The sequence below is a fragment of the Mustela nigripes genome, chromosome 7 (genome assembly GCF_022355385.1).
Source record: "Mustela nigripes isolate SB6536 chromosome 7, MUSNIG.SB6536, whole genome shotgun sequence".
Taxonomy (NCBI): Eukaryota; Metazoa; Chordata; class Mammalia; order Carnivora; family Mustelidae; genus Mustela; species Mustela nigripes.
Window position 1 is genome coordinate 132,804,611 of NC_081563.1, and position 27,355 is coordinate 132,831,965.

The 27,355-nt window shown below is 45.5% G+C and overlaps 1 protein-coding gene and 1 long non-coding RNA gene across 2 annotated transcripts in view; one reads left to right on the plus strand and one right to left on the minus strand.

Moving 5' to 3' along the window:
* The window catches only part of LOC132022041 (uncharacterized), a 40,570-nt gene extending 19,103 nt beyond the window's left edge, over window positions 1–21,467 (plus strand). The window contains exon 3 of the long non-coding RNA XR_009405503.1: window positions 20,545–21,467. This is a non-coding gene — a long non-coding RNA (uncharacterized LOC132022041). The remainder of the gene's footprint in view (window positions 1–20,544) is intronic.
* On the minus strand, window positions 8,814–25,816 carry LOC132022040 (1,25-dihydroxyvitamin D(3) 24-hydroxylase, mitochondrial). Its single transcript, XM_059407268.1, has 12 exons — window positions 25,069–25,816; window positions 24,694–24,884; window positions 23,415–23,508; window positions 21,474–21,570; window positions 19,174–19,265; window positions 18,443–18,554; window positions 16,824–16,969; window positions 13,413–13,579; window positions 12,328–12,406; window positions 11,636–11,836; window positions 11,420–11,539; window positions 8,814–10,300 (listed from the first exon to the last, which is right to left on the minus strand). Exons 1-11 carry the CDS (start codon window positions 25,324–25,326, stop codon window positions 11,429–11,431), a joined length of 1,548 nt encoding a protein of 515 aa, XP_059263251.1. The 5' UTR covers window positions 25,327–25,816; the 3' UTR covers window positions 8,814–10,300; window positions 11,420–11,428.
* Between the last annotated feature and the right edge of the window lie 1,539 nt (window positions 25,817–27,355).

Sequence of the window (27,355 nt, forward strand, 5' to 3'; positions counted from 1 at the left end):
CTTTTTTTTTTTTTTTTTTTTTTTTTTTTAATTTAGTGAGAGGGAGATCTAGAATAGTAGTTCTCAGCCAGGGTGATTTCACTACCCCCTACCGCTGGGGGACATTTGACAATGTCTAGTTACAGCTTTTTGTCACAACTGAGAGAAGGTATTATCGGCATCCAGTAGGTATGGACCAGGGATGCTTCTAAGTATCCCATAATGCACAGGGCAGCACCCCCACCACCAAGCTGTTGAGCTGTAAATGTCACCAATGTTGAGGTGGAGAAACCCAGATCCCCTCTGGTTGGTCAGGATAATTCTGTTTAAAAAAAATCATATAAAATGAAGTGGTAAAATATAGTTCTTAAGACTTTGGCCTTTCCAGTCAAATCTGAGATCCACATCTAGGCTCTCCCTCTCTAAGCAGATGACTACAGACAAATTTCTTCATTTACCCAAACCTGTTTATTATTTGTAACATATTGCTTCTCAGCCTTTTAGCTAAGATCAAGCATAGTATTCATTTGTATCCTAAGGTCAGTGACAGTATGTTTAACATGAAATAACGTACGCAGAGTGTAGAGTACCTTCTTGGCATATAAGAAACACTTTAATAAAAGATGTTACTGTTATTAGCTTCTCTACATAGACAACAGTGGTAGCAGTCTCCAAGATGTAATTAGAATCACGTAATTTACAAGGCAGACTGATGGGAGTCATTTGGTGATTTCCCAGCTTCCTTTTCCTGTGAAGCTTAGGTCACTCACCAGAACCGAGGTCTGAATTCCTTTAACTGACCCCCACCCCAAAAAGAAAATCTGAATAAAGCAGTAACCATTCCAATGACAAGAATTAAAGTCATGGCCAAACGCGGCCAAACATCTCTGTGCCCATATCAGGACTGGCCCAGCATGGGTGGGACCTTAGCTAGGCAGGTGCATGGGGCAAGCGAAATGGTCTACAATGGCCCTGTGTTTGGTTTAATCCTCTGTGAGGCACTATCTTGAAATTCTTAATTGTTGTGGTTGTCTTTTTTTTTAAACAAGGAGATCCTCATTTTCATTGTATATTGGACCCTGCGAATTATGTAGCCAGTTCTGTTCACACCTGTATAGTTTTATAGGTGAGTTTTACAAGAAACTTTTAAGGTACTGATAATACAAAGATTTTCTGAAAGAAAGGCAGAAGAAAGCAGGTTAGGCAGCTCATTTTAGAAGGGTAGCGTAACGTAGTGAACTTCCGAGATCTCCTGGTCAGTCACTTAGAAATTGTGGGATAAAATGTGATTTCATCAGATTGGCTTGAACATGAATAACTACCATAGTCATTCATTACCTAAGAAGTTTGATATTGATATTGACCATTACAATGGAATCGTCCTTCCCTGAAATGAAGTTGTTTTCTGACTTTTTTTTTCTGGTCCCTACAAGGAACATGCAAGACAAGCTCATCCCAAGTTCATTCTGGGCAAGTTGATGAGTTAGCCATTTTAAGTTCTTCCGGCTCTTGTCCACTTTTAAAGCCTTAATTTGACTTTTTTTCCAGGTCACTTGCTCACGAACTTTGGAAAGATTTGGCAAGTTTATTTAATGGTCACCCAAAGTCTGACTAAGCACCTTGCTCCGGAAACTCTAGAGTGAAAAAATGAAACTAGTCTCAGAAATCTCATTACAAAACAATGGCAACATATTTCTTTTTCTGCTGTTTCTATAGTTTGATTTAGCCAACACCCTAACCCCACAAGGCAGCCATGGGGTAATCTTTGTGGCCTTATGATGTTCGTGGCTTGTTTGAATTAACAATCTGCTTCTATGATTTAACGGAAACTAGAATGTACTTCGGGGACGTCTCACAAACATCAATGCTTCTCCTCTCACTTTCTTGTGTTTTCTTCCTTGCTTTGATTTATTTATTTCCAATGGAGAGGTTGCTAACTCCTATGTGGGGCTTTCCTACCTGGAAATTATTTGAGAGCTATGATCTCCGACCATTTCCTGCAATGCCACTATTTACACAGAACTAATAAAGTCAAGTTTGAAAGGTGGGTTGAGCTTGTCCCTATGTGAACTACACCGTAGAAACAGAATTTCAAGGTGGGAATAGGAATAGCTCTTGTATTATGAGAACAGAAAGCCACTATCCTTTAACTCACTGACCCACCCAGGTGCCCCCAGAAAGCCACTATCCTTAACGAGTATGCAATTTAGTAGATAAGGGTTTAACAGATATTTGTTGGATGAATTAATGCATGATGCTGGTTCTGATGATTAATTTAGGACTTATTAATGTTCCTTTTGGATGTTTCTTTTTCATAGAAGGTTGCCCTCAGTTCCTGGTCATGTGGGCCCCCCAACATACCTGCTTACTCTTGAAAGCCAACAAAGGAGAGAGTCTCCTGGGATGATAGATTTTGTTATTGTCTTCTGTAACACAATCAGGGGAGTGACATCTTATCACCATTGACACATCCCATTAGTTAGAAGCAAGTTACAGGACTTGCCCTTATGTCACAAAGATGTAATTACCAGAAAGTGGGGAAGCCATGGGCCATCTGAGTGTCTGACCTCCACAGTCAGATTTCTTGGGTTGAAATCCTTGTCCTATCACACACTAGTTCCGTGGACCTTGAGCATCAGTAATCCCCAGGCCTCAGCTTCCTCAACCGTAAAATGAAAAGTCTACTCATCTCTTCATCATAGGCTTATCAACTTCCAGAAATTCCTAATTTCCAGCTACTCTTATGCCATTTTCATAATTGTTGCCTGATTCACATGCCTCATGAAATAACATTTACTATTATCATCTCCTCTTTAAAATTTAAATGAACTCATTTAAAAAGCAAATTTAAAATATGACTAGAACTTTAAAAAGAACTAGTATTACCAGAAGATAATTATAAACATACACATTATCGGTCATGAGAATTATCTATCTGCCTACCTCCAAAATTCATGCTGCATAACTTGTAAGGGATATATAGGTATCATTTTTCTTTTAGTTAATTTTTCGTGAGACATAAGCAATTTTAAAAAAAGACTTTATTTATTTGAGACAGACACAGAGAGAGCTCAACTGGGAGGAGGGGCAGAAGGAGAAGCAGACTTTCCACCGGGCAGGGAACCTGATGCAGGGCTCGATCCCAGGACCTCAAGATCACGACCTGAGCCAAAGGCAGACGCCCAACCCACTGAGACACCCAGGTGCCCCTAAAATGCACCCTTATGAAAAGCACTGGGGGGGGGGGGAAGTCGATGTAATGCCATTAATATAGTGCCAACCGCAGAGAGAGTGCTTCATAAAGGTTAGTGTCCTTATTACGTATCTGTCGGTTTGGATCCAGAATATATTATATATGACATGCATAAATATATAGCATAGCTTATGAGTCTCTGTGAGCTAATCATGATTCCCTTTCTGCTGTCTCTGAACTCAACTTGAGAATTGGTGTTGGTGTTGGTGTCCCCCCGGGGGACATCCACCAGCCTCCAGGGAATGTCCTCTGGTCTCAAGAGGTCTGGGCAAATATAGCGGAAGAAGAATTCGTATACGGGCTGCCGAAGAGAGGACATAACCGAAGGAAAATAGACTAAGGGAGCAAATGCTGTTATTTTTAAGAATATACTATATTTTTCTGTATATTTGAGAAAGATTTCTCTTTCTAGGTTATATTTTTGGAATATTTCAGAAGTGTACATTTATATCCTTTTATTTGAGTCTGTACCTATCCCTGAGATAAGTGCATAATGTCTCCCTACTGTGAAATTATTACAAGGCATTCATCATTCAAGTTGGTGTCATCAAGTCTTAGATCACTATTAATTGTGGCTGCCAGACTTTTTTTCTACTCCTTGTCCCTCTTTCTCTGTTCAATATGTGCAGGAAGTACTTCACACCCCTTTTCACTAAAGCAAAAACAAATCTGGAGGAAATGTGTCCGCCGCACAAATCTTCGCATTAATTCTGAGGCATCAGTGCTTGGGAGTTGATGCGACTTGGAAGACCCCCCTGTGCGAGGTGTCCTGATGATTAAGAGTTCCACAAATATTTTGCTGCTGATAAAGGGAGGTTCTGCAGGACAGAACAATCGTGGACGGCAATAAGTGATTATGTCCTTTGGATCAACGTCCAATCCACGAGATTAAGGGAACAAATTAGATTGAACCATAAATGGAGCCTTGGCTCTCAACCAATGTTGTTCAACAGGTTTATACTAAATGCTCGCTGACATTCTCCGAGCGTCACAAAGTATGGGGGAATGACCAAGGCCCATGGAGTCAGAGGGATCAGGGTCTGAGTCTGTTTCCTGCTTTGCTGTGTTTTCCTGAGCAAGCTATTTGACTTCTGCAAGGCCGTTTAAAAAAATAGGAAGACTTCTGGCTTCTCAGCAAGCTGTACGGGAAGAATAAGGTGCAGGGATAGGGCCCAACATCAGTCAATGTTGGTTGTTTTAGGCAGGAGTTTGGGCTTTATGGTTTCAGTGAAATCCAGTGAGATTCCCTAAAGACCCAGGGGGGAAATGCAGGCAATTCCTAGGATGTGCAGAATGGAGTTTGGAAATGAGGTGCGGCAGAGAGTAGGCGCAGGCAGCCGGGTGGGTAGGGAGAGCGGTGCCGGGCCCGCGCCCTGCCTCTGGGCCACGAGCAATTCTGCCCATTGCCTTGTGTGCCTGTAGGTCCCCCGGGCCAGTGCTCCTGCGCGTCCATAGAAGCTAGTCATCCGAAATCCTGTGCCAGATCTCAGCATGGTCCATGTTGTTATATATGTATTATTTATTTATTTATTTGCAGGAGAGATTTATTTATTTATTTGTTTGTTTATAGATTTATTTACTTGTGGGAGACAGAGAGCTCAAGAATGAGCTGGGGGCAGGGGTGGGGCAGAGGGAGAGGGAGAGGGAATCCCAAGCACACTCAGCACTGCGCACAGAGCCCGCTTATGACCCTGAGTTGGAGACCTAAGCAGAAATGACGAGTCGGGACTCCTAACCGACTGAGCCACCCAGGTGCCCCTGCTGGTGCATTTTAAAACATCTCCTGTTTATTGAGGACTCAGAAGAGGCCAGATACCTAAGAGTTTTAATACACGGTTTCAATTTATTCTCTCAGCAGCTCTTCGAGGTACACTGTGACCATTATCCTTGTTTCATAGATGAGAAAATTAAAGCACAAAGAGCTCAAAATAACTTGCCTAAATATTACACACCTGGCAAGTGGAGAGGCTGGGATTTGAACCAAATCAACCTGCTCCCTGTGCTCGGTTCTGAACCACGCACTCAACCGCCTCTCGGGTTTTTTAAACTTTTTATTTACTTATTTTATTTATTTTTTATTTTTAGAGATTTATTTATTTGTGAGAATGAGAGAGAGAGCCCAAGCAGGGAGGGAGACAGGGAAGCAGGCTCCCCACTGAGCAGAGAGCTCTACTTGGGGGCTCGATCTCAGGACCCTGGGATCATGAGCCGAGCCAGAGGCAGACATGTAACCGACTGAGCCACCCAGGTGCCCCTAAACTTTTTATTTTGATGTAATTTCAAATGTACAAGAGCAGTACAAATAATTTCCATGTACCTTTCACCCAGATCCCTCAAGCATTATTGTTTCACTATTTCTGCTTTGTTTTTTTTCTGTCTCTCTTTTCCTACACACACACACATACACACACACACACACTCCCACACACAGAGGAATGTATCTGAAAAGGCTCCCACCAGCCAAATCTGGGACCATTTGGCCATCAAAGTAAATAATGATAGAGAAAAATGATGACTTATCTAAAAAATTCGCAAGCTCACTCTTATATACATAAACAAATTAAGAAGAAAAAAATCTTCATGTTAACTAACTGGAATTTAAATAAAAACTTGAAACAAACCAATAAAAATTCTTCCAGACAGAATGCCAATTAATACAAGTAGAAAGACCAATGAAATTAGAATAATCAGTACTTGGCAGCCACGCGTGGACAAAATGGAATGTATCATATATAATCTATGGGTTTGTAGTTTTTAGCATTTTTTTTTTTTAAGATTTTATTTATTTATTTTGCAGACAGAGATCACAGGTAGGCAGAGAGGCAGGCAGAGAGAGGGGGAAGCAGGCTCCCCCGCTGAGCAGAGAGCCCGATGTGGGGCTCGATCCCAGGACCCTGAGATCATGACCTGAGCCGAACGAAGGCAGAGGCTTTAACCCACTGAGCCACCCAGGTGCTCCTACTTTCCAGGATTTAGCACAAAAGCTCTCACATTTAGACCATGGGTCTGATGGAATAAATTTTTTTTTTTAATTGCCCTGATAATTCTCCATCACTGTCCTGAAAACCCTGAGCAGAAATAAAAACCATACCAATTCCTTCTGCTCCATAAGGAGGTAAAAACAATTAAATTTCTAAATGTTGTTAGTATGTCCCATTTTTCCCATCTGGGTCCAGAACATTTCACCGGACATGCCCTGTAAAGTAAACTTCCAAGGGAAGCTGCTTCATGTTTGCCCCTTGGATTCAGAAATATGACTTCGGACACCACTCCTGCTCTGTATCGAGCTCTGAGCCAGGTGCACGTCAAATTTTCCACCCCTACAAGAACACTCCTGCGTGAGGTTTGTCAACCCGCACGGAATGGCTAAGGCTCAGGGAGGGTGAGTGAACGACCAAGTCACACACCTAGGACATGGGTCCTTTCGGACAGAAACCCCAGTGAGGTCAGTAACCTTCTGTCCGTGTTTTTCTGACGACACCAACATGGAGTTACAGGACGTGAAACGCAAAGGCATTTCGCTGGAGACTTGGGTTCTCAGAGCAAGCGAGCAATAAAAAAATTGCCTACAGTTATCGTCACAGCCCATCTGCGAGCTATATGGTGAGACAAGTGTCATCCCTCACCGGTCCCCACAGCTTGCCTTCCCTCCGGTGCCGGAGCAGGTTTCCCCTGCGCCACCTGCCTATAAGCAGTTACTCCACAAGTGGTTTTCTCTTCTTCCGAGGAGCGGAGCCATGTGCGGGATCTTCGCCACAAGCGTCCAGCAAGTCTCCTGACCTCTCCATTCTCCCCGTCTTTGCCTTCCGGCTTTTCTTCCCTCCCACTCTCTGCAAAGTATCAGGATGCCACCGAGGGAGGGGACTGCCTGCTCCGTCTATCATTAGGAACCGGTTTCCTAGTTGCATCCGTTAGAATTTGCTCGAGTTGAAGCATTGAGTTGGCCTCAAGGGAGGCAGAACAGGGACTGGAGAAGATGTAGGATAAGGGCCCCTGAATGGCCTGTGCCACTGGTGACGATCATAATCGATCCGAGTCACCTTTACCCTGTGACCAGCACCGTACTCCACCCGGTCTCCCAGGCCTCAGCGACGAGGTTTTATGACTCGCCATGAGTCCTGCCAACAGGATGAATCTGGGCTTCCGTGAGCCACTCTGGGTGGACATCTCTCAGAGCCAGAGGTAGCCCGGGGGGTGGGGGTGTGCATTCTCTAGGGGTTGCCTGAAGAGGGTTGGCCCCAGGGAGAACAAACCCACTTGCTGGGTAAGCTCCGTGCCCAGGGCTCCCCACGGGATCCAGCTGGGCTGGAGCGCTTCCCCCTGCACCCCCCTCCCCAGATTGTACCTGCTTTTGTTCCTCCTCCTACCCTGCTGTGCTCCGTCCCTCAGTCCCTCAGTTCCTCCGGAATCACTTCCTTAATGAATCCTGGTGCCAGGCCCCGCCTCTGGGGCATCTCAGTCATCCAGGAGGGCTTCCTGCAGGAAGCTGGAGCAGAGCTCTGAGTGGCGTATAGAAGAGCAGGTAAAGGAAGAATGTGCCAGGAGGGAAGATGGCAGGAGGAGGGGCCATGGGTGCAAAACCTCGTGGGTCAATAGTGTTGAAGGAATCGGAGAAACTGGCAGAAGCCAGTGTGGCGGGGTGTGGAGGCATCTGGGTGTGGGGGACGTGTGTTGGGGCCCGTGGTTTGGTGCAGCCATATTTTCCAGGACACTGATGTCTGGCTTAAGAAATTGCATCTTGAGGCACCTGGGTGGCTCAGTGGGTTAAATCCTCTGCCTTCGGCTCAGGTCGTGACCCCAGGGTCCTGGGATCGAGCCCCAAATCGGGCTCTCTGCTCGGTGGGGAGCCTGCTTCCCTTTCTCTCTCTCTGGCTGCCTCTCTGCCTACTAGTGATCTCTGTCCGTCAAATAAATAAATAAAATCTTTTTTTTTTTTAATTTGACAGAGAGAAATCACATGTAGATGGAGAGGCAGGCAGAGAGAGAAAGAGAGGGAAGATTTTATTTATTTATTTGACAGAGAGATCACAAGTAGGCAGAGAGGCAGGCAGAGAGAGAGAGGAGGAAGCAGGCTCCCTGCTGAGCAGAGAGCCCGATGCGGGACTCGATCCCAGGACCCTGAGATCATGACCTGAGCCGAAGGCAGCGGCTTAACCCACTGAGCCACCCAGGCGCCCCAAAATAAATAAAATCTTTTAAAAAATTGCATCTTTACATGAAAGCAATGGGACACCACAGAAGCAAGGACAATACAACAAGTTTTGGGTTTTGAGAAGGCCAAAATGGCCAGTGTACAAAGAACAGACGAGATCACCGGGGAGTGTTTGCGATCATCTGGTGTCAGGTGTGGTTCAGACAGAACTAAATGGGCTTGAAAAATATTGAAAAAAAAAAAGGGAAAATTATTTCTCCACTCAAGCGATCATCTTTCTGTAAAACTGTTAGGGAATTCCGCCTTTTTGTCAGACCAGATTTTGTGCTATGGGGCTTGTCAAAGGGCCTTCCTGGGAAAGTCTTCTAGTAAGACGAAGTTTAAAACTGTAAATTTTGATATAACAAATGCAACAAAGAGAAAACCGTCTTAGAATGTTTCAAAACTTTTATTTTCAGATAATTCTAAGAAGGCATATAAATGAGATCTGACAACACATGTAGATTTGCAATTCTAAAAATAATTTTACATTAGGGAGATATCATGCACTTATCTCAGTGATAGGTACAAATAAAAAGATTCAAATAAAAAGATATAAATGTATGCTTCTGAAATATCCCCAAAATATAACCTAGAAAGAGAAATCTTTCTCAAATATACAGAAATATATAGTATGTCTTTAAGAAAAGTAGTAGTAAATGTATACAAAAATAAACTGTATGTAAACACATTTTTTACAAAGTTTTAAGTACGGTGTAAATCTCTATGCATTTTCCATTATGAAACTGTATTTTCTCAAGGAAGTCAAATCACATAAAATGGTTTATATAGTTAATCTCTAATATATGTACACTTTACTACTTTTCTATAGAGGGGAAACCAAAGCATAAGAAGTCACTGAATATTTTTAAACTATAACTGGACATTAGAACATTGTCCTAAACCATAGTTCCTAAATCAAATACCATATATATTTTAAAAAATGACTTTTAAGCAAATTGTCATTACAGCACACACACACACACACACACACACACACACACACAGATACACAATTTAAAAACTGTGGATCTACTTCTTAACACTAGAGGGAAATCCATTAGCTAAATAAAGAATTTCAGAATCCTTTGACAAAATGATGCCATGGTGAATCATTAAGGTCTTCTTAGAGGTTCTGACTTCGTCAAAGTATTTCTTAAAATAGAGTTATTCTCTGATTTTCCAATAATGCTGCAATTTCAAAATGGGAAAAATACGGTTTCACAGAGACCAGATTACTTTAACATATAGCTTTGCTTACGTTGTTTCTAAGTGCTTACTTGTTTATAAGTGTTTCCCCAAATATTACATTAAGCAGAGTTACAATCAACGGATTGCCAGTATTACCGCAAGCCTCAGACAGTTTAGCTAGCCTACGTTAGGTCTTTCATTGTGAAATGTAAATTCACTTTTGAGAAGTAAAGAACCAAGCAGTGAATTTGGTAGGGAAGGAACAGAAACATTTAGTGACTTTGCCAGACTAACTGGAAAATGCCTGGCTTCCTTGTCACGTCACGGAAGGTGCAAGAGAAAGCGGTATTAGGAGTAATTTTACGTAAGCCAAGATGGTGCTGACATAGGTTCAAGGAAGCCGGCAGTATACTCCTCGGAGTGCCTTGTGTCCCAACAATCTGGTTTCCTGAGTCAGATACAATCTTATTAAATACCATCATCTTTACAGACAGTCAGATGGTGCAGCTTCTAGAACAATTGTACTGAAGAAAGAGTATAAACACCAGGGCCTAACTGTTCTTTTTGTGCTGTTTGATGCTCTGGTGATTGAAGTTAGCTTTCCAGGAATGTAGAAGTCATAAGCACCATTCTTGTGGGAGGGTAAACATTGCTGTTCTTGGTCATGGTTAAAAAAAAAAAAAAATCTGGAAAATAAAGTAAAACCCAATTACATATTAAAGAAGTATAAGTAAATGATATTTAACACAGGCTAGCAAATATATACACTTACATTTCAGGGTTTGGTATGCCAAAGAAAGCCCTGTGGTCAGATAAGGCTGGCTACCTGTATTTATAAATAAAGTTTTATTGGAATGGTCCTAGTAGGCAGAATAATGGCTCTGAGGAAATGTGTATGCTCTAATCTCCAGAGCCTGCGAAGTCATGGCAAAAGGAATTTTGCAGATGCGATTATGCTTATGGACCTTGAGATGGAAAGATTATCCTGAATGGCCGAAGGAGGAGAGATTCGAAGCCAGGAAAGGGACTCCGGTTGCTCTGGCTAGCTTTGAATATGGAGGAAGAGGTCATGAACTAAGCAAAACTGGGATTAGCTCGCAGCTGCCAGCAAGAAAATAGGGACCTCAGTCCTACAACCTTAAGAAACTAAATTCTGCCAACAACCCAGATTAGCAAGAGAATAGATTCTCCCCTGGAGCCCCCAGAAAGGAATGTAGCCTTGCCAGAAGCTCGATTTTAGTCTGGTAAGAAATGGGCCAGACTTCTGATCTACAAAACTGTCAAGGTAATACATTTATTATTTAATACAAGTTTTAAGCAATTTGTATGTAATTCATTTTAGTAATTTGTTGTAGCAGCGATAGAAAACAAACAAAACAGGTAGACCTGTTTGTCGAGAAATTGTGGGAGGCTGCTTTCCAGCCAGAAGGCAGAGTTCAGCGGTCCTGGGGCAGATCTCAAGGCCTGCAAAGCCTACACTATTTGCTAGCTGGTCCTTTACAGAAAGGGTTTGTCCACCCCTGATACTCACACACAACACCCATAAGAGCATCTTGCCTTTACTCAGCACTTAGTGGATGCCAGGATCCAGGGTAAGTATTTGGTAACATATCAACTTTCTAGAGAGATATGATTTTGGTCCCCATTTTACAAATTAAAATTTTTTTTTTAAATGGCAGCAGAAAGGTTAAGGAACTGTTCCAGGTCCCCAGCCAGTCAGTGGCGAAAAAGGATTCAAACCCAAGTCTCGCTGACTTCGGAGCTCAGCTCACCCCTGGGCCATTCACAGCTGGCCAGATGCTCACCTGAGGCTCTTAGCGCTGGTGGAAGGCGATGGGGAGCTCCCGGCTGGGCACCAGGATGCCAAGATGTAGCATCTGCACTGGCTCGTTGTCCGTGGCCACGATGTCGTATTTGCGGACGATCTGGAACACACATGCACCAAAAAGGCAGAATTACACCCTCTCTCCTCCTGCCTTGTGGAATACGAAAGAGCTCAAGTGCAGAAATGAGAGCTTTACCCAGCAAAGAGCCAAATGGAGCTGGAGCTCAGCTAGTCGCCGACCGATGCACATTCTTTTCCCAACACCAAATGGGAGATGCGCAAAAGGATGAATCTTTTTCTTCTCCTGAAGAAGCCAACGTTCCGGCCTAAACTGGCTTGAATCTTTAAAATTTTCTTCGTTGGATCCCAACACCTGGGTATTTAGCATCAACACTGTCTAAAACACACAGAAACACAAATGGTGTAAAACAACTAGACGGAAACATTTGAACAGCAAAACTGATAAAAGGGACCCCCTTGCAAGTTTAAACGCAACCCACGAGTTTATGATATGGTGATTGCCCATATGTATTTAGTGCTAGAAATAGACCGGGTGATAAAGACGTAAAGAAGTTTAAAATTTAGCATCACATTCTCGTGCCACCCTACGTGGTGGGTTCCACTATTATCCCCATTTTACAGACGAGAAAGCTGAGGCTCACAAAGGTTAGGTAACTCATTCAAGGCTCTGCTTGAAGCTAGATCTCTTTTTTCCCAAACCATTAGTCCTAACACCATACAATGCAACATGTCAGCTATATACTAAGATATACATATTTCCAAAATGAATGTTCTCCCACGGAAAGCGTTTATGGAGATCTGACGGATATTTTGGAAAGTGTATCGTTCAAAGCTCAATAAGGTACAGATTGCACGAATCCTACTTACTCCTTTGGGTAAAGTGTATTCACCCAGAACCGTTGCCTTGTCAAGCGTCCGAGTTGTGAACGGCACACTTGGGGTGAGTCTGAAAAAACAAAATTAAAATGTAAAGGTGAGCACAGACCAATCTCTAGATCAAATAGCAGTGGGGATGGAGATACTGGTTAAATAAGTAATTCCTGCATAAGTTCAAACTCAAAAAGGGAGCATGATCACAACTCTCACATAGTAGTTCTGTCTCTTTCTTTTTTTTAGAAAGAAAGTTTTATTTTATTTAATTCATTTATAAATGGGGGGGGGCAGAGAAAGAATCTTAAGCAGGCTCCAAGCCCAATGCTGAGCCTGACACTGGACTTGATCTCACAACTCCAAGATCATGAGCTGAACTGAAATCAAGGGTAGGACACCTAATCGATTGAACCCCCAGACATCCCGAGAGGTTCTGTCTCTTTCTTCCCCAAATTTATACCTCCTGTTTTTATTCCTTATTGTATTGGTTAACTCCCCAGTAACTGCTTAGGAGCTGATTTTTTCCTGTTTCATTCTGGACTGCAAATGGGTGTGTTTCCCGCATCACCCTTAAGCCTGACTTTTGTTCTAAGTTTCTCCTTTCTGCCCTTCCTGAAGTGAAAGCTATCTTTTTCCCAATCCTAAAATGTTGTGAGTTTTGTTTTCCAGAAAGGGTGTAAAAAGAATTTCCAAAGAGCATTTTATCCCAGAGGCTCAAAGACAAAGATGCCTCTTTGTCTTATCAAATAATAATATGATTTTCTTGCTAAATTTCTTTTCATATCCTTCAGTTATGCCCCTAACCTTAATTAGAGCTTATAGCATTCATTAGACTATTATTATTCCTGATTGAAAGGGGAGGACACTGACTTTCTAGAGATTTATTAGAATTTGCCCAAATGATTTAGGAAACGAATAATAGTGAAAGAATATGGTCCTAATGCTTATGTATTTATTTATTTTGCAGTTTGTTAAATGTTTCTGAGTCGACGATGGGTGTCTTGGGTGTGGAGACCCCTCATTGTATATTTAAGAGAATGGTTTTCCAGCGTATCTGTGTTGGCTTAAGCATGTGTTCTCACCTCATAGATTCTTTCAAACAGGCTTTTAAATACGGCATATTCCTCAAATCCTCTGCCCGTGGCATCTGATTTTCAGGCAATACACTCCGAATTTCCTTAAGAAGCTTTTGCTGCACATGGGGGTTACGGGATAAATTGTAGAGAATCCACATTAAGCTGTTTGCTGTCTGAAAGGCAAATGGACATAAACTTGAGTTTCTGCAAATAAACTGCCTCAAAACCATTATGAGCTGAACGAAAGCTGATGCCTACACCATATGGTATTTGAAAAGTCAGCTTTATTTTAGAAAATAATGCCAATTAAGGATAGTTTAATCAACATAGGCTCTTTGAAATAATCAGCTGCATTAGGACACTTACAATTCAGTTTGATACAAAAATTGTCTGAACACAAAAGAAGCATGTGGAACTGGTGACAGGAGAGCGTCAGTTTCCAGGTGTGATAAGGCTTTATTGTTGCAAGATGTTACCACTGGGGGAAGCTGCCGGAAGGATCCAAGGGGCTCCCCTCTATTTTTCCTTAGACCTGCAGTGACTCTATAATTATCTCAAAATAAAAAAGCGTTTAATCAAAAGTTGCTTAATACAGAAAATGAATAGTATACCTCGGTGGGAAGAGAGGGAAGGAGATCATGGCAGTGTTGCTAATGAGTTTTTGTCTTTTTGTTTTTTTTTTCTTTTTATTTAAAGACTTTATTTATTTACTTAACACACAGACAGAGATCCCAAGTAGGCAGAGAGGCAGGCAGAGAGAGGAGGAAGCAGGCTCCCCGCTGAGCGGAGAGCCCGATGCGGGGTTTGATCCCAGGACCCTGGGATCATGACCCGAGCCGAAGGCAGAGACAGAACCCACTGAGCCACCGAGGCACCCCTGAAGTTTTTCTTTTTAATTTTACAGTGCAAATGAACAAGAAGCTGCATTTCTGGAATTTAAAAGGGAGGGGTTTTTCTTTTGTCACACCCTAAAAAGTTACAACAAAAACGAAAAAGCCTTATCTATGAAACCCTGGGTTTCAGCCATAGGCAAAGAGCGCTGGCAGGAGGGTGCCCACACCAAAATAAGAAATTCTGGCACTGAGTCGAGTATTTGAAGGAATCAGCCACAGTTTCTGACAGAGGCTCATGGTCTCTTAAGTGTCATGCTTTACTTCCTTTCCAAAGGCAACAAGAGGATAGAAAATACTGGCTGAAATAGCCAGTGTAGCTTTTAGCTTCATAATAGTCACCGAGGGTAGTCATATGTATTTGTTTTTAGGCTTTTTTTTTAGCTAATGTAAGCCAAATATTCCTGTAAAAATGGTCATCGCAGACACGAAGACGGTTTTGCTAAGTGCCATGTACCCCTGACATACAGGAGCAAAGTTTGAGATGATTCGGAGCCAATGGCATTTACTATTTTGGGAAGAAGATGCCTTCAAGGCAGGCTTCTTCATGTCAGAGGAGCGGTAGCCTCAGCTGCGAATGAACTGAGGGCGGCATTATTACAAGAGTCCAATTTACAAAACAGGAAGAGGGTGTAGCCACCAAATTAGATACACTTTCAAATTTCTCTGATTTTTCCAAAAGTGACTTCCAGAATTGCCAGGACTAAAAAAGAAACATTTAACCGTATCAGCGGGGCCTTTACCACAAGTACCAAATAGAGTTTCCAAGAGGCAGATAACAGTAGTTTTCTCCAAAGCCTTGTAAGACCGCCTGGGCCTCTTACGGTAACTGCAGGGACTGAAAATGTCCTGGGAAACCTCGCAGGCACTACCTATCCCGGCTTGACCTCCGTGGAGGAGATCCGTCTCGCAGCCGGCCTCCGGGCTTCTGCTCTGCCTCCTTCAGAGCCTTCTTTCACAATACAAGCCAGAGCCTTCCTTTCAAAACATAAATCTGATCAGGCTACTCCCTTGCTTATGATACCCCAAGGGCTTTCCATCACAGGTGTAATAAAATCCTAATGGCTTACTAAGGCTTCTGGTTAATATGGCCCCTTGACTTCTCCAGCGTCTACCTGACCACACTTGCTAGGTCTCCAGCTCCCACTGTCTTTCTGCTCCAGGACCCTTGCACATGCTGTTTCCTCTGCCTGGAGAGCTCTTCCACCAAATCTTCCCCTGGCTGCCTCTCTCTCATCATTTCAGTCGGCTTCAGGATCACTTCCTCGGAGAGGAACCCTGTCCCCTCTCCATCTCCTTCTAACCCATCACTCAGAAGGTTTCCTCCATGTCTCCTATCATCAATTGAAATAATCCTATTTACTGGTATATCTACACATTTCTAGTTGGACTTCCCTCCCCACAGTTCCGTTCCATGAAGGCCATGGCCTTGGCCTCTCGTTCACGGTGGTCCCTCAAGCACCTGGAAGAGTGCCAAGCACACAGTAGGCACTCAGTCGTTTCTGAATCCTTTCTTTTATTCATCAAGTATTTGTTGAGCACCTCCTTTATGCTAAGTACTATTCTAATCCTAGAAATACGGAAGCCGACAAAACCAAGTCATCTCCCATGGAGATCACATTCCCGCTGAAAACAAAAGATACTCAGTGAACCTTTACTTTTATCACTCTAAGGAGCCTCTTAGGTTAAGTGACTTAGTATGACGGTGAACAAAATGAATTCCTCCTTTTAACAGCCTTCTGGAGCATGAGGAGAAATTAAGACCTTAATGCCCCCACCCGATATAGAAAACCCTACTTCATCTTTGGGTGCAAAACATGAAAGAAAGGGGAAACATGGAAAGAAATGAACCAGGACATATTTTTCTTAGCAGTTATAGGTGTATGAACTGTTGGGTCACAAGGAATATTAGTACACGTCTTTCCAGTGATGGTGCAAAGAACAGATGGAAGACCGTCAAACCCACCGGAACCCCTGTCAGAATTTGTGGAGTCTGATTGGATTGTGTACCTGCCAGGAGAACCCAGCACACTGGGGACAGAATCTTGGTATTTCAAATTGGTTATTTCATATAAGTCAAAAGCAAGTTTTCCTGGACTCACTATGTTTATGTTTTTAATCAGAAAAAAATAAATGGACTAGCAGATAGTAGCAATATTTTTAGAGTAACAACCATAGTCAGGCACTTCGGGGGCAAAGTCCACAACCTTTTAGAACATACTCAATTTTTAGAAGTCCTTTTATGATGTGGCATTTTACTGCCTCTGAATTCCCGTAACAACCTGTGTCTTTATCATGGCACTTGACTTTCCCCTCCAGAGCTCATGAATTCACCTGCTATCACCTGTTGAAGGACCAAGGCTGTGCCCTGGGTCTCCCACAGCATCTCGTAGGAGACTGTTGATTTCTGCTAAGTCACTGCTCAGTTAATCCTTGTGGACTGAGTGAGTTGAAGGAGTATTTAAAATTCATCCTGAAAAAGATTTTCCAGCTCATTCATTTAGCGAACTGACATCAAGCCCCTTACCGTTTCTACGGCGGCCAGCTGGAGCTCTGTGACTGCTGCATACAATTCTTTCTTGGACAGCTCATTATGGTGATAAATATCACAGAGGAAATCTGCGCTGGGCTGCTCAGAATGTTTTTCTAAGCGATTGTCGACACAAGATTTGACTATTGGAGAAGAGAAGAGGGAATGGAAGTCAGGTGACAGTAACGAGAAAGAATGCCAGAGAACCGCAGATAAAATCCTCCCCGTGACACTAAAAGGCCTTTTCAGGGACACTGACCATTTCTTCAAGGAGCTCATGTTGCCGTGTCGTTAAGAAACCAAGGATGGATCGGGGCCCAAGGGGGCAGCGCTCCTCAAACTTTAACATGCTGAAGAGTCACCGGGGCATCTTGCTAAAGTGCAGATTCTGAATCAGGGGTCTGGGGCAGGCCTGGAAGTCTGCATTTCTAATGGGCTCCCAGGTGCTGCTGCCACTGCTCTCAGGTCATGGTTTCAAATAGTAAGAGCTTAGAGTTTGGAAGAAATTGTCACGAGACAGAGATGGGATTTGGGTCTGTTGTCAGGATCCGAACTTGCACCCAGATCCAGGTGTCTGGCTGATGTGGTCACGCACGAATACAGGCAGGGTGGGACTTGGCTCCCAAATCTGGACGGCAGGGGAGGAGAGAAGCTCCCCCAGTGTCACCAAACGTAAACACACGCGAACACACACACACTCAAGGGCAGTGCCCTGCATGCTGACGATGGTAGCAGAAATTTCTAACATTCGTAGAGAATGTTCTAGACCCATGTCTCCCTCATATCAATCCCCTAGGCAAGCCGCCACCGGAATAATACTAACAGCGAGGTTGACAGTAATAACGACGACCGTAAGCGGTAGAGCAGCTAAAGCTAGAGCTTTGGGAGCCCTTCGGTCTGGCTTCAAACCCTGGCTTTTGCCATCAGCCAGCATGTCATCCTGACAAAGGCACTTCTTTGTGCCTCAGTTCTGTCCCTCAGGGCTAATAGACGACCTACTTGATAGGGTTGTTGGTGAGAATTAAATGAGTATATGGTTCTGTGTGTATAAAAGATATGACATGGTATGATATGATATAGATCCTCTTACTAGTACATATTGGTAACTCATAGGACCAATATTCTCCTTGTGATGTGGCAGAAATAGCTCAGAATCATTAGGTATCGAGATAAGTCAGGTTTTTACATTATCTGCATTAGACCTAGAAACAGCTGCATTGAGGTAAGTATTATTATTGTCGTTATTAGCCTCTTTGAGAGACAAGACTTCTGAGGACGAAGGCGACACAGCACATTTGGTCAACCTGCAACCTCAGTGACAGAGCTGGGATTTGAATCCAGGTATCTCTGACTCCAGAGCTCTTGCTTTTAACCACCTCTAGCTCCCAAAGACTACACAAAGCCATCTTTTCCTTAGAATTTCCTATACCAGGGGGATTCTAAACTCATGTTTCCAAAGCTGGAAACAATCAGGAGAGGCAACTCCATCAAAGGATCAAGGTCATGAAGTCAAGAAGATCATTCCAGCCTTCTGGCAGCAGCTCCAGAGATGGGGCTGGGAGGGGTGTGTGTGTGTGTGTGTGTGTGTGTGTGTGTGTGTGTGTGTGTCACATTACCTGATTTGAAAATGGTGTCCCAGGCCAGCGTGTGGGCCTGCCACACCTTGGTATTGAGGCTCTTGTGCAGCTCGACTGGGGTCACCATCATCCTTCCAAACGTGCTCATCATCTGTGAGGAACACAGTGCCTTTCATTCCGGTAACTACCTCTCAGAGACCACTGTCACATGGGAGAAGAGCGCCCTACATGACCCACACCCCGTGCTTCCACAAAGACAGAACTCTCCCCATCCCGTGCTGGGCGCAGAGCCCTCCCCCGCCTTGATGGCACAATGAAAATAATCTTCGGGATGATTTTCCACTGGATGTGCTTAGTAAAAAAATGTGATCTTGGGACCTACACATTTAAAAAGAAGGGGAAAGAAGGAAAACCATCTCTTCCATATTGACTTCCCTTTCCATTAATTTCCCCATGTCCAACATTTTGACACCAGTTTCACGGAATCTATCACATCCATGTGGGATCAAAACGATTCAAAAATATTACCTCTGAACATTTTCAGTATTTTAATTGACTGTCTTTTAACTGAAATACCTATTTAGACGTGCCTTGACGATGATGTAGCGTGATTCCTGGTTTACGAGCACACGTGCACATATACACGTGAAAACATACGATGCGTTGAAATGAACACTTAACTAGTGTAATAAAATAGGTGTGGGGAAACGGGATGCACGTGTGTGAAGTTCTGTAAATCGGGAAAACTGCTCTCCTGGGGGGATGCTTACTGTTTTGATGGCCATGATGAAGTTCAAAGCTTCATCCCCTGCATCCTTCTGGAGGAGTCCAAACCTCTTCTCATAAAGCACAAGGCAGATGCCTGTCATTTAAAATAATCAAGAGTTACGCAATCGCAGCAGCACTGAGGTCTGTGAGTAGCGGGCTATTAAAAGTTTGAATCCATCTTTTGTAAGAGCGAGGTCTTTTCTAAGAGGAAAGGGAAAAAGGCTGTGAGAAAGGGGCATGACACTCTTCTCACCTTCTAGAAGTTGTCTCCATGTCCACTGACCCTACCTATCCTCTGCAGAACCTCCTAGTCAGAAATGCCATGGTGAAAATACAGCCATGTTTATACACGAATGAATGTCTCCTAATGCTTGCTTTTGTCAGAGCTTGTCATCGATATTATGTGTAGCAGACACTGTTAATGGCCTCCCTGATACTCATTCTCCCCCATTTCTTCCTTAAGAGATCTCCGATTTTATTTAGAGCGATAGTGTATCAACCTTCAGGCAATGAGACTGGATTGATCCAAGACTCTGGTGACATTCCTGTTCCCTGATTTCCCCAGGCTTTCCTGTCACAGCCTGAGACGCGGCATGACCCAGGTCTGGCCAATGAGGCTTAAGGAAAATACTCCTTTGCTTTCTTAATAAAAGGGGCAAGTACAGCTGGCTTTGCTCCTCCCTCTTTTCTTCTTGTTTTTGCCTGGAATGCAGAGGTGAGGCCGGGAAGGGTAGCAGCCATTTTGCAACAAGCCAACCAGTTAAGGATGAATGAGCAAAAAGATGGAGAGTACTCAGGGACATCGCTGAGTGCCAGCTGTGGACTGCCCTCCTCGAGACGTCTCATAACGCTGAACAATAATTTTTAAACCGCCGATCTTCTTTGACTTGCAAAGACATGCATTCGATACTCCTTCATTCGGGTATTTCCAGTGGACAATTTCCAAAACATACACTTCCTTTCTCCTCTCTAATCATTCCCTTGCTTTATTCTCCTCCCCTTTCCCTTAACACCTTCAGTGGTTTTCTTCTTTGCACGGAGTTTTCTAATGTGCTGAGATAGTCAAATGGTCTCTCTTTAAAGTGAGGCTGAATTGATGGTGGAGACAGGTCACAGCAAAAGGCTCCACCCTGGAGACCCTCTCCAACCCTCCCATCTGCAGCCAGAGTGAGCCTCCCAGCAAATCAGTCCCAGCCACCTTCTGGTTAAAAGCCCTCTATACCTCTCCCAGGTACTTCCAAGCTCAAAGCCAAGTTCCCATCCCTGGTTTACAAGCTTTGGCCCCCGTGCTCCTCCCATCCGCTCCCTCGCCTTGCCTCTCCCTTGTTGGTCATGCTCTGGTCATTCTGAACATCTTCCTGTTCCTTCAACAGAATCTTCTCTGCTCCTTCCTTGACCTCCACCTGGCGAACTCCTACTCATCCACCAGGCCCCAGCCGATATGGCACCACCGCCACGAAGCAGTCCCTGGCCGAGCTTAGCTGAGGCAGCTCTCTCAGATTCTTCCACAGCCTCAGACCTCCTCAGTCAGGTGCCTACCTATTCCATGGAAACAGCTTCCTTGCCTGCATCCGCACGGGGCAGCCTCCTGGTCCAGGCAGAGCTCTGCTTTTTGTTCCTGCAGTGCTCCTCAAAGAAAGGGATCATCCTCTTTTCTGTTTGGAACCCTCCATGGCTCCCCATCTGACTCAGACTGAAAGCTCAAGTTCTGGCCAGAACCTACAGCCCTTGGCTTGGTCTTCCTCACCCCTCTTTCCCTTCCCTTACCATCCACGCACACCAGCAAACTGGAAGCCTGGGAGACATCACTCATGTTTCCACCTTGGGGATATTTGGCCTTCCTGTCTCCACAGTCTGGAACCATCTTCCCACGGATGCCCCATGGCTTGCTCTGTTAGGTCTCCCGTTAACTGTCTCCTTCCCAAAGCAGACCTGCCTCCTCTGGGCACCTAGGTTCTTTCTTGAATCCCTTACCCCTTGGAAAAATATATCTTAAAGTGTGTTTACTTATTGATCGTCAACCCTACTAGACTCGAAGCTCCACGGGAACACAGACATTGCCTGTTTTGTTCACTGCTGTGTCTCTAAATCTAAACACAGTGCTGGGCACATAGCAGGTGTTCAATAAATGTTTGTTGAATGACTACATAAACAACCCATAGTGCAAAGCATAACTTGAGTGCCTGAAAGCATGAGAAGACTGCACAAATGGCCCTTCCTTGCCAGCAACAGTGTATGATTATAGAAGAGTTATTGACAGAGGCACTAGGAAATCAAACAAACAAGACAGTAAACAACTTACTTTCAAATGACCATTTGTTCAATTCGCTGTATAAGTCTTCAATGTGGCCCCTCTCATCACAGAGCTCATCTATTCTACCCATAAAATCAGCCAACACCTTAAAAGAAAGAAACCACGGAAGATACATTTCAGTCATTGAAGGAAAACACAAGTATAAAGGCTCAGTAAGCTAATTTCAGGCCTTGCTACTTTGTTTACTCACTGCCTGTGATGTTATTCCTTCTGAAGCAACACTAATTATATATTCTCCCTGGGGGCTCACCTTCTGTCCTAACAACCTTGTCCCAGGTTATTTTCTCAGCTTTTCCTGAAACCATCCTAAAGCTTAGGTTTCCGCTTCGGATCTAAATTTAAGAAAAGGAAAACATTTCTTCTAATCAGAATGGGGACGAAGCCATGAAGGAGGAATCAGCCAAGTGTTTGTTGGCACAACCCATCAAGCCCCGTGAGGTCTGCCACTTCCATATATCTGGGCCAGCAAACGTCTCTTTACTGGTTGGTATTGTTCAAGCGTGTTGAACTTGGAAGCAGAAAAATCCACAAATTTGGGACACAGCTCCTGCACCAAAGAGCTCTGTGACCTGGGACAAGTTACATAAGGGCTCTCGATGCCAGCTGCCAAAATCAGGGTTTTTGATGACTAACATATCACATTTAACAAGGCTTGTATCATACCAAGGACCACGCGAAGTGTGTTATCTTAGCTGATCCTCACTACGGCCCTGTGAGGTAGAAAGTACTGTCATTACTCTCCTTTCCTGCCTAACAGAGGTGAGAACAGGCTTCGAGGGGCTGAGGTGCTCGCCCTTGGACAGGTAGCTGGAAAGTGGCCACGCTGGGGTCTGGAACAAGGTAAGTGTGACTACAAAGCCCATCTGTGTAACCAATGGCTGTTTTGAGTTTGTCCACATAGCTTATTAAAAAAAGACTATTGAAAAAAACTCCAGAAATTTCACATTAACCTATGCAATTTTCACTACTTATCAAAAAATATATATATAATGATTAAATCTGGAGACCCTGGGTCTGCATTCCCATGTGGCAGTCATTTGCTGGAGCTGGGGCTGCTGTCCCTTCTAGAAAGGGCACGCACTGTTCTATTTGTTAAAATCCCTGCTGGGCCTTCCTTCCACCTGTATATGAATTAACTGGCCACTGAAACCTTCTGGATTTGTAATCTTACACCTATCTGATCCTATCTGGATTCAAGTTCAGTTCCAAATAAACACCCAGAGTGATTAGAAGTAAAGAGAATACTGTATGCTTAAATCCCTCCCTCTTATGCCTTTTGTTGACTAAAGGATAATGTCTAAATGCCTTACCGTGGTACAGAAACATTAAGAGCTGCCCTCTGTCCAGCATCATTTCAGAGAAAGCCTTGCCACTTGGCTGCACTGAATATACTATTCTCTGAACGCACCGTGCTATCTCATGCCTCCCTATTTTCAGCAAGCTACTCTCTCTGCCTGAATGCCTTTCTCCAACTTCGGTCTTGAAGGCTCCTATTTATCCAGCAAAACCCAGCTCAAATGGCATGGCCTAGGAATTTTACAAGCATTATCTCATTTAATTCCCCCAGCAAATTTGTGGAATGGGAGCTGTCACGCCCAGTGCATAGATTGGGAAAGTGAAGCTTAGGGAAGCTAAGGGACTAATCAAGTCAAGTTACAGAGTTCGGGGGTGGAGGGCTGAGATCCAAACTCAAGGCTGTTGTCTATCGCAGTCTCTGCTTATAATCATTCCCTTATTGAGAGGTTACTTTACAAAAGAGTGAAGGAAGGACGAATGAGGGTTTGGGGAGGAGGATGTGGAGAAGAGTAGGAAGAAAAGGAAGACCCCTGAACCATCAAATTGCTTGCACTTTGTAGCTATGACTTGAAGTTCCATAAACATCTCTCCCTCCCCAGGAGACCCCTAGAAAGCTGCTCCCAGTCTGCAAACCTCATTGATTTTGTTGTCCAGCTTCATAATTTCTACTGGCTTCATGAGTTTTTTCTGAAAAGCACTCCGGACCCTCTGCCAGTCTTCTCCTTCCCTAGGAGAGAAGCAGAATTATATTTAGGGCAAATTGAAAGGAAAAGAAAGGAGAAGCAAAGACACACACCACCACCACCCCCAGTTCTGCAACTATGTGAACCATATAATCAAATGAACACAGAATCATGGCAAGAGCTCTCCAGAGGATGTGAGCATTGGAATATTTGGGGCTGGTTTGACAACAGAATGAAAAACCACCTTCCCTCCCCACCAGAGATGACGCCAGAAAGGTGAAGTCCAGGTAATTTGGGCTCAGGGCTTTTGAGGTGCCCTGGCCAGGGCTGATCTGGGAGGCCCCATGCCTCCATTCTCAGCAGGAAGAGTGGGCACCAGAACCTCCCCTTCATCAGCAACTGAGAGCTGTTTGAGGAAAATTTTTCCTCTCTTAATCCATTGACTTGGGTTGAAAGTCACAGTCACAAAACACCTCAATCCTAGAATTCTGTCATTGCCTCCAAATAATACACAGTCAGAGGTTCACTGGAGCTGTAAAAGTCTGTTCTAATTATCCACTTTCTTCCTGACCCCATACCAGACCACACAGCCTGTGATGCACCACGCATTACTATGGCTTTTAATTCCAGTAATCATACCTGAAAAATATAACTATTTGGCATTACAATTTGAATTTTTTTTAAAAGCGATAACTTGTTAAATGCTAACAATTAGAAAGCAGAGGAGTCCGATCACATAATGGCATTTATGTATCTAAAAGAATGCCACTGTGATGTCCTACCTTTCTGACTAGATTGGGGTCTTTCTGGAGGGGGAACGGGTGCCCTCCAGATAGGAAGGTAGCTGTCAAAAGCAAAAGAAGTTAATTTCTGGCTTGTGACCTCCCAAGAGGGGATTACAGGCGATCGTAAGGGATAACTTTGTATCTAATACGTTGGCCTGGCAGGCTGACTTCCGAACCTCAACCCGCCCAAAAGTCCGAACACCACGATGTGGGTAACGCTTTTTCATTGAAAAGGCACGGCCCTGCCCGGGGTTGCCAGAAAGAAGGCAGGTGTTGGGTGCACAGTGCGGCTCTTCTCAGCCCACTCTGATCTAGCAAGCATTCGAGACTGCCCCGGGTGCAGGCTTTCGTGTTCCCCCGGCGTACGGGGGAACAACCGCTGGAAACCCTCTCCCAGTTTTCCAGAGCGTCAGCTCCAGCCCCCATCCTGCCTCTTGGACTCACAGGATCAGCAGCCCGTAGCCCTCCTTGCGATAGTCGCGATAGGCCTTCCAGGGCTTGATCTCCAGCCGCTGCGGGTACGCGCTCTCCGTGCGGTACAGCGCTTCCAGCAGGCACGGCGAGCCCAGGTGCACCGAGTCGAAGGAACCCAACTTCATGCGGAAGATCTTGCCGTACTTCCTATGGTACTCCGCCTGCAGCCGGCCGCACCGAGTCAGCGCGCATCCCTCGCAGTCCCGGGAGCGCTCCTCCCGCCTCCCGGGGCCGCCGCTACCGCCACACTCGAGCGCACTGTGCGCCCGGGCCGCCCGCCCCGCCGAGGGTTTGGAGCGCAGGGCAGGGAGGGGAGAGGGAATTGGGGCGCGACGAGGCATTTACCAGCGTGTCGTGCTGTTTCTTGAGGCCCCCCTTCCAGAGAATCTCCGGCAGGCTGCCCAGCAGCGGCCAGTTGGTGGGGCCCGGCAGCGCGGCCGCGTCCTGCGCCTCGCCGGGTTCCATCAGCGGGCAGAGGGGCACCTCCCGCGGCCCAGGGGGTGCGCACGCCGCGGACGTCACGGGTCTGGGTGGCTGCCCCAGGTGGCGCAGCTGCTGGAGGAAGGCGACAAGGGAGCGGCTCTTGCCGATGGGGGAGCTCATGGCAACGGGGGACACCGGGCTCTTGGAAGTGCGCGGGGACCGGGAAACGCGACTTGGCTAAAGAGGGGCCGGCGGGATCTGGGGCTTTGGCGATTCTGGGTGACAGGGGCAAAGAGGGCCCGCAGGTGCGATGGCGGGCGCGGCAGAGGAGCCGGGAGAAGAAAGGACCTTCGGCAAGGATGCTAGGTGCTGCCGCGTGCGGCAGCCTCAGGGCGCGGGTGCGGCCGAGCGTTGGCCCCAAGGGCTGGAGGGGTGCCTCTGGGGGTTGGTGTCTCTTGAAGAGGATGGGAAGGGGGACGTGGGTCCGCCTGTGGATCTGCGAGGCGGACGTCCAGGTCTGGGGCGGCGAAGAGGAGGTGTCAGGGAGCGTGGAGAGATGCTGCTCGGCGCGGCGGTTTCCTCCGATCCCTCTCCACGCTCCATGCCCAGGGACCATGTATTTATGGAGACAGGGTAGGCCCTGGGTGGCCAATGAGCACGCCGAGTAGGGCGGAGAGGGCCCGGCTGGCCTGGCTCGCAGGGACGCGGGACCCGGGGCGGGGGGTGGGGGGGGCAGGGCTGGGGGTGGAAATAGGATGGAGTCAGCGAGGTGAGCGAGGGCGCCTGGGCTTCGGGTGACGGGTGCGCTGCTCCCCGGGCGGGAGCGCGGCGGACTCCACCCGGAGTTCACCGGGTGTGCGCCCAGCGCGCCTCCCCGCCCTGCCCCGGCGGGCAGGAGCCGACAGTGGCGGCCGCGCGGCAGCCCTGCGCTTGCACAATCGCGCTGCCGGGCGGGCGAGGTCTCCGAGTGCGGCCGGGGGAAGGCTGCCGGCGCCTGTTGGGGAGCCCCCGGAGCCCGCAGCCCTCCGGGGAGCCAGTGCTTGCCAGCAGGGACGGAACTCTTTTTGGAGGAAGGTTGGCTTTCTGGGCCTCCCAAGGTGGAGGTGCTGGAGACTTAAGTGAAAGGCATCCAGAGAGGGCATTTCACCTTCGGGTGTTCACTTGGGCCAGGCGAGCCCGATGGGTTTGTGGTTTCCTCCCTGGGGGCTTCATTTTTTGGTTGTTAGGAAGATTTAATGGATTACCGTAGGTAAAGCACCACCCGCAGAGCCTGGCCGGTAGTCAGCACCCATATAGTTTTGTTACCCCTCTGGGGAGTTAGGAAACGCGGTGAAAGCGAGGTTTGCTGTGGGCTGGCTTGCCTCTCCCACGTCTACCGGCCGCCTCTGCTTGGGACACCAACTGCCCCGTGCAAAGATGCGCCCGTGCAGCCCCACCAACCCCCACAAAGTCTCCTAGCCAGGCGCGGGGCCACACGCACGCACACAAGCACTCAACTTCTAGAGCCTTCGTGGCTGGCCAGAGTAGAACTTGCTCTACTAATTAAGGAAGAGAAGTTGGAGATTTTTGTTGATCGTTTTTAAAGTAACTCGTGGTCTGTCATTCTGACCCGCGCAGGAACTAAGGCCCGAGTCACGTGACCGAGCCTTTTTTTGACCCTACTTTTGGCCACTCTTCCCCGCGAGTTTATTGTAAACCTCAATGGTTTGTTTCTTGAGAATCTTCAGCAGTCCACATTGCGCTTGAACTCTGTCATTTCAGATTTGTCCTGAGATGTTAATGACTGCTAATGTTAATAAAAATAACTCTGTTAATATAATGTATCATATTAATTATAATGTTACTTATGTTAATACAATGTATTTTGTCTACTGTTACAGTGTATTGGTAAAGGCATTATATCTACTTACATTGACATCTATTTACATACATACATACATTCTATAGTACATAATATATATCACATATGGTAGATTATATACTATATGTAGTACTATATACATCTTATATAGTATACATATGAGAGCTTTCTAGAGCTTATGATAAACCAGGCACTTAAGCTGGACATTGTACAAAAGTTTTCCCATGGAGTTCAGCCCAATGATGAAAATAAAGGAATCAATAAGACTGAAGCTTAGAGAGTTAAGTCCGATGTCACATGTGGCTCATGTGGGATTCAGACCCCAGATTTTCTGATTCTAGCCCTTAT

What these genes read in the sequence shown, in the direction of transcription:
- LOC132022040 (XM_059407268.1), bottom strand. Translation starts at nt 25,326, where the DNA reads ATGAGCTCCCCCATCGGCAAGAGCCGCTCCCTTGTCGCCTTCCTCCAG. An exon ending in GGCTACGGGCTGCTGATCCT is followed by an intron (nt 23,509 to 24,693) that starts GTGAGTCCAAGA and finishes CTTCTCTCCTAG; the next exon opens with GGAAGGAGAAGACTGGCAGA. An exon ending in TGTTTGAAAGAATCTATGAG is followed by an intron (nt 12,407 to 13,412) that starts GTGAGAACACAT and finishes TTGTTTTTTCAG; the next exon opens with ACTCACCCCAAGTGTGCCGT.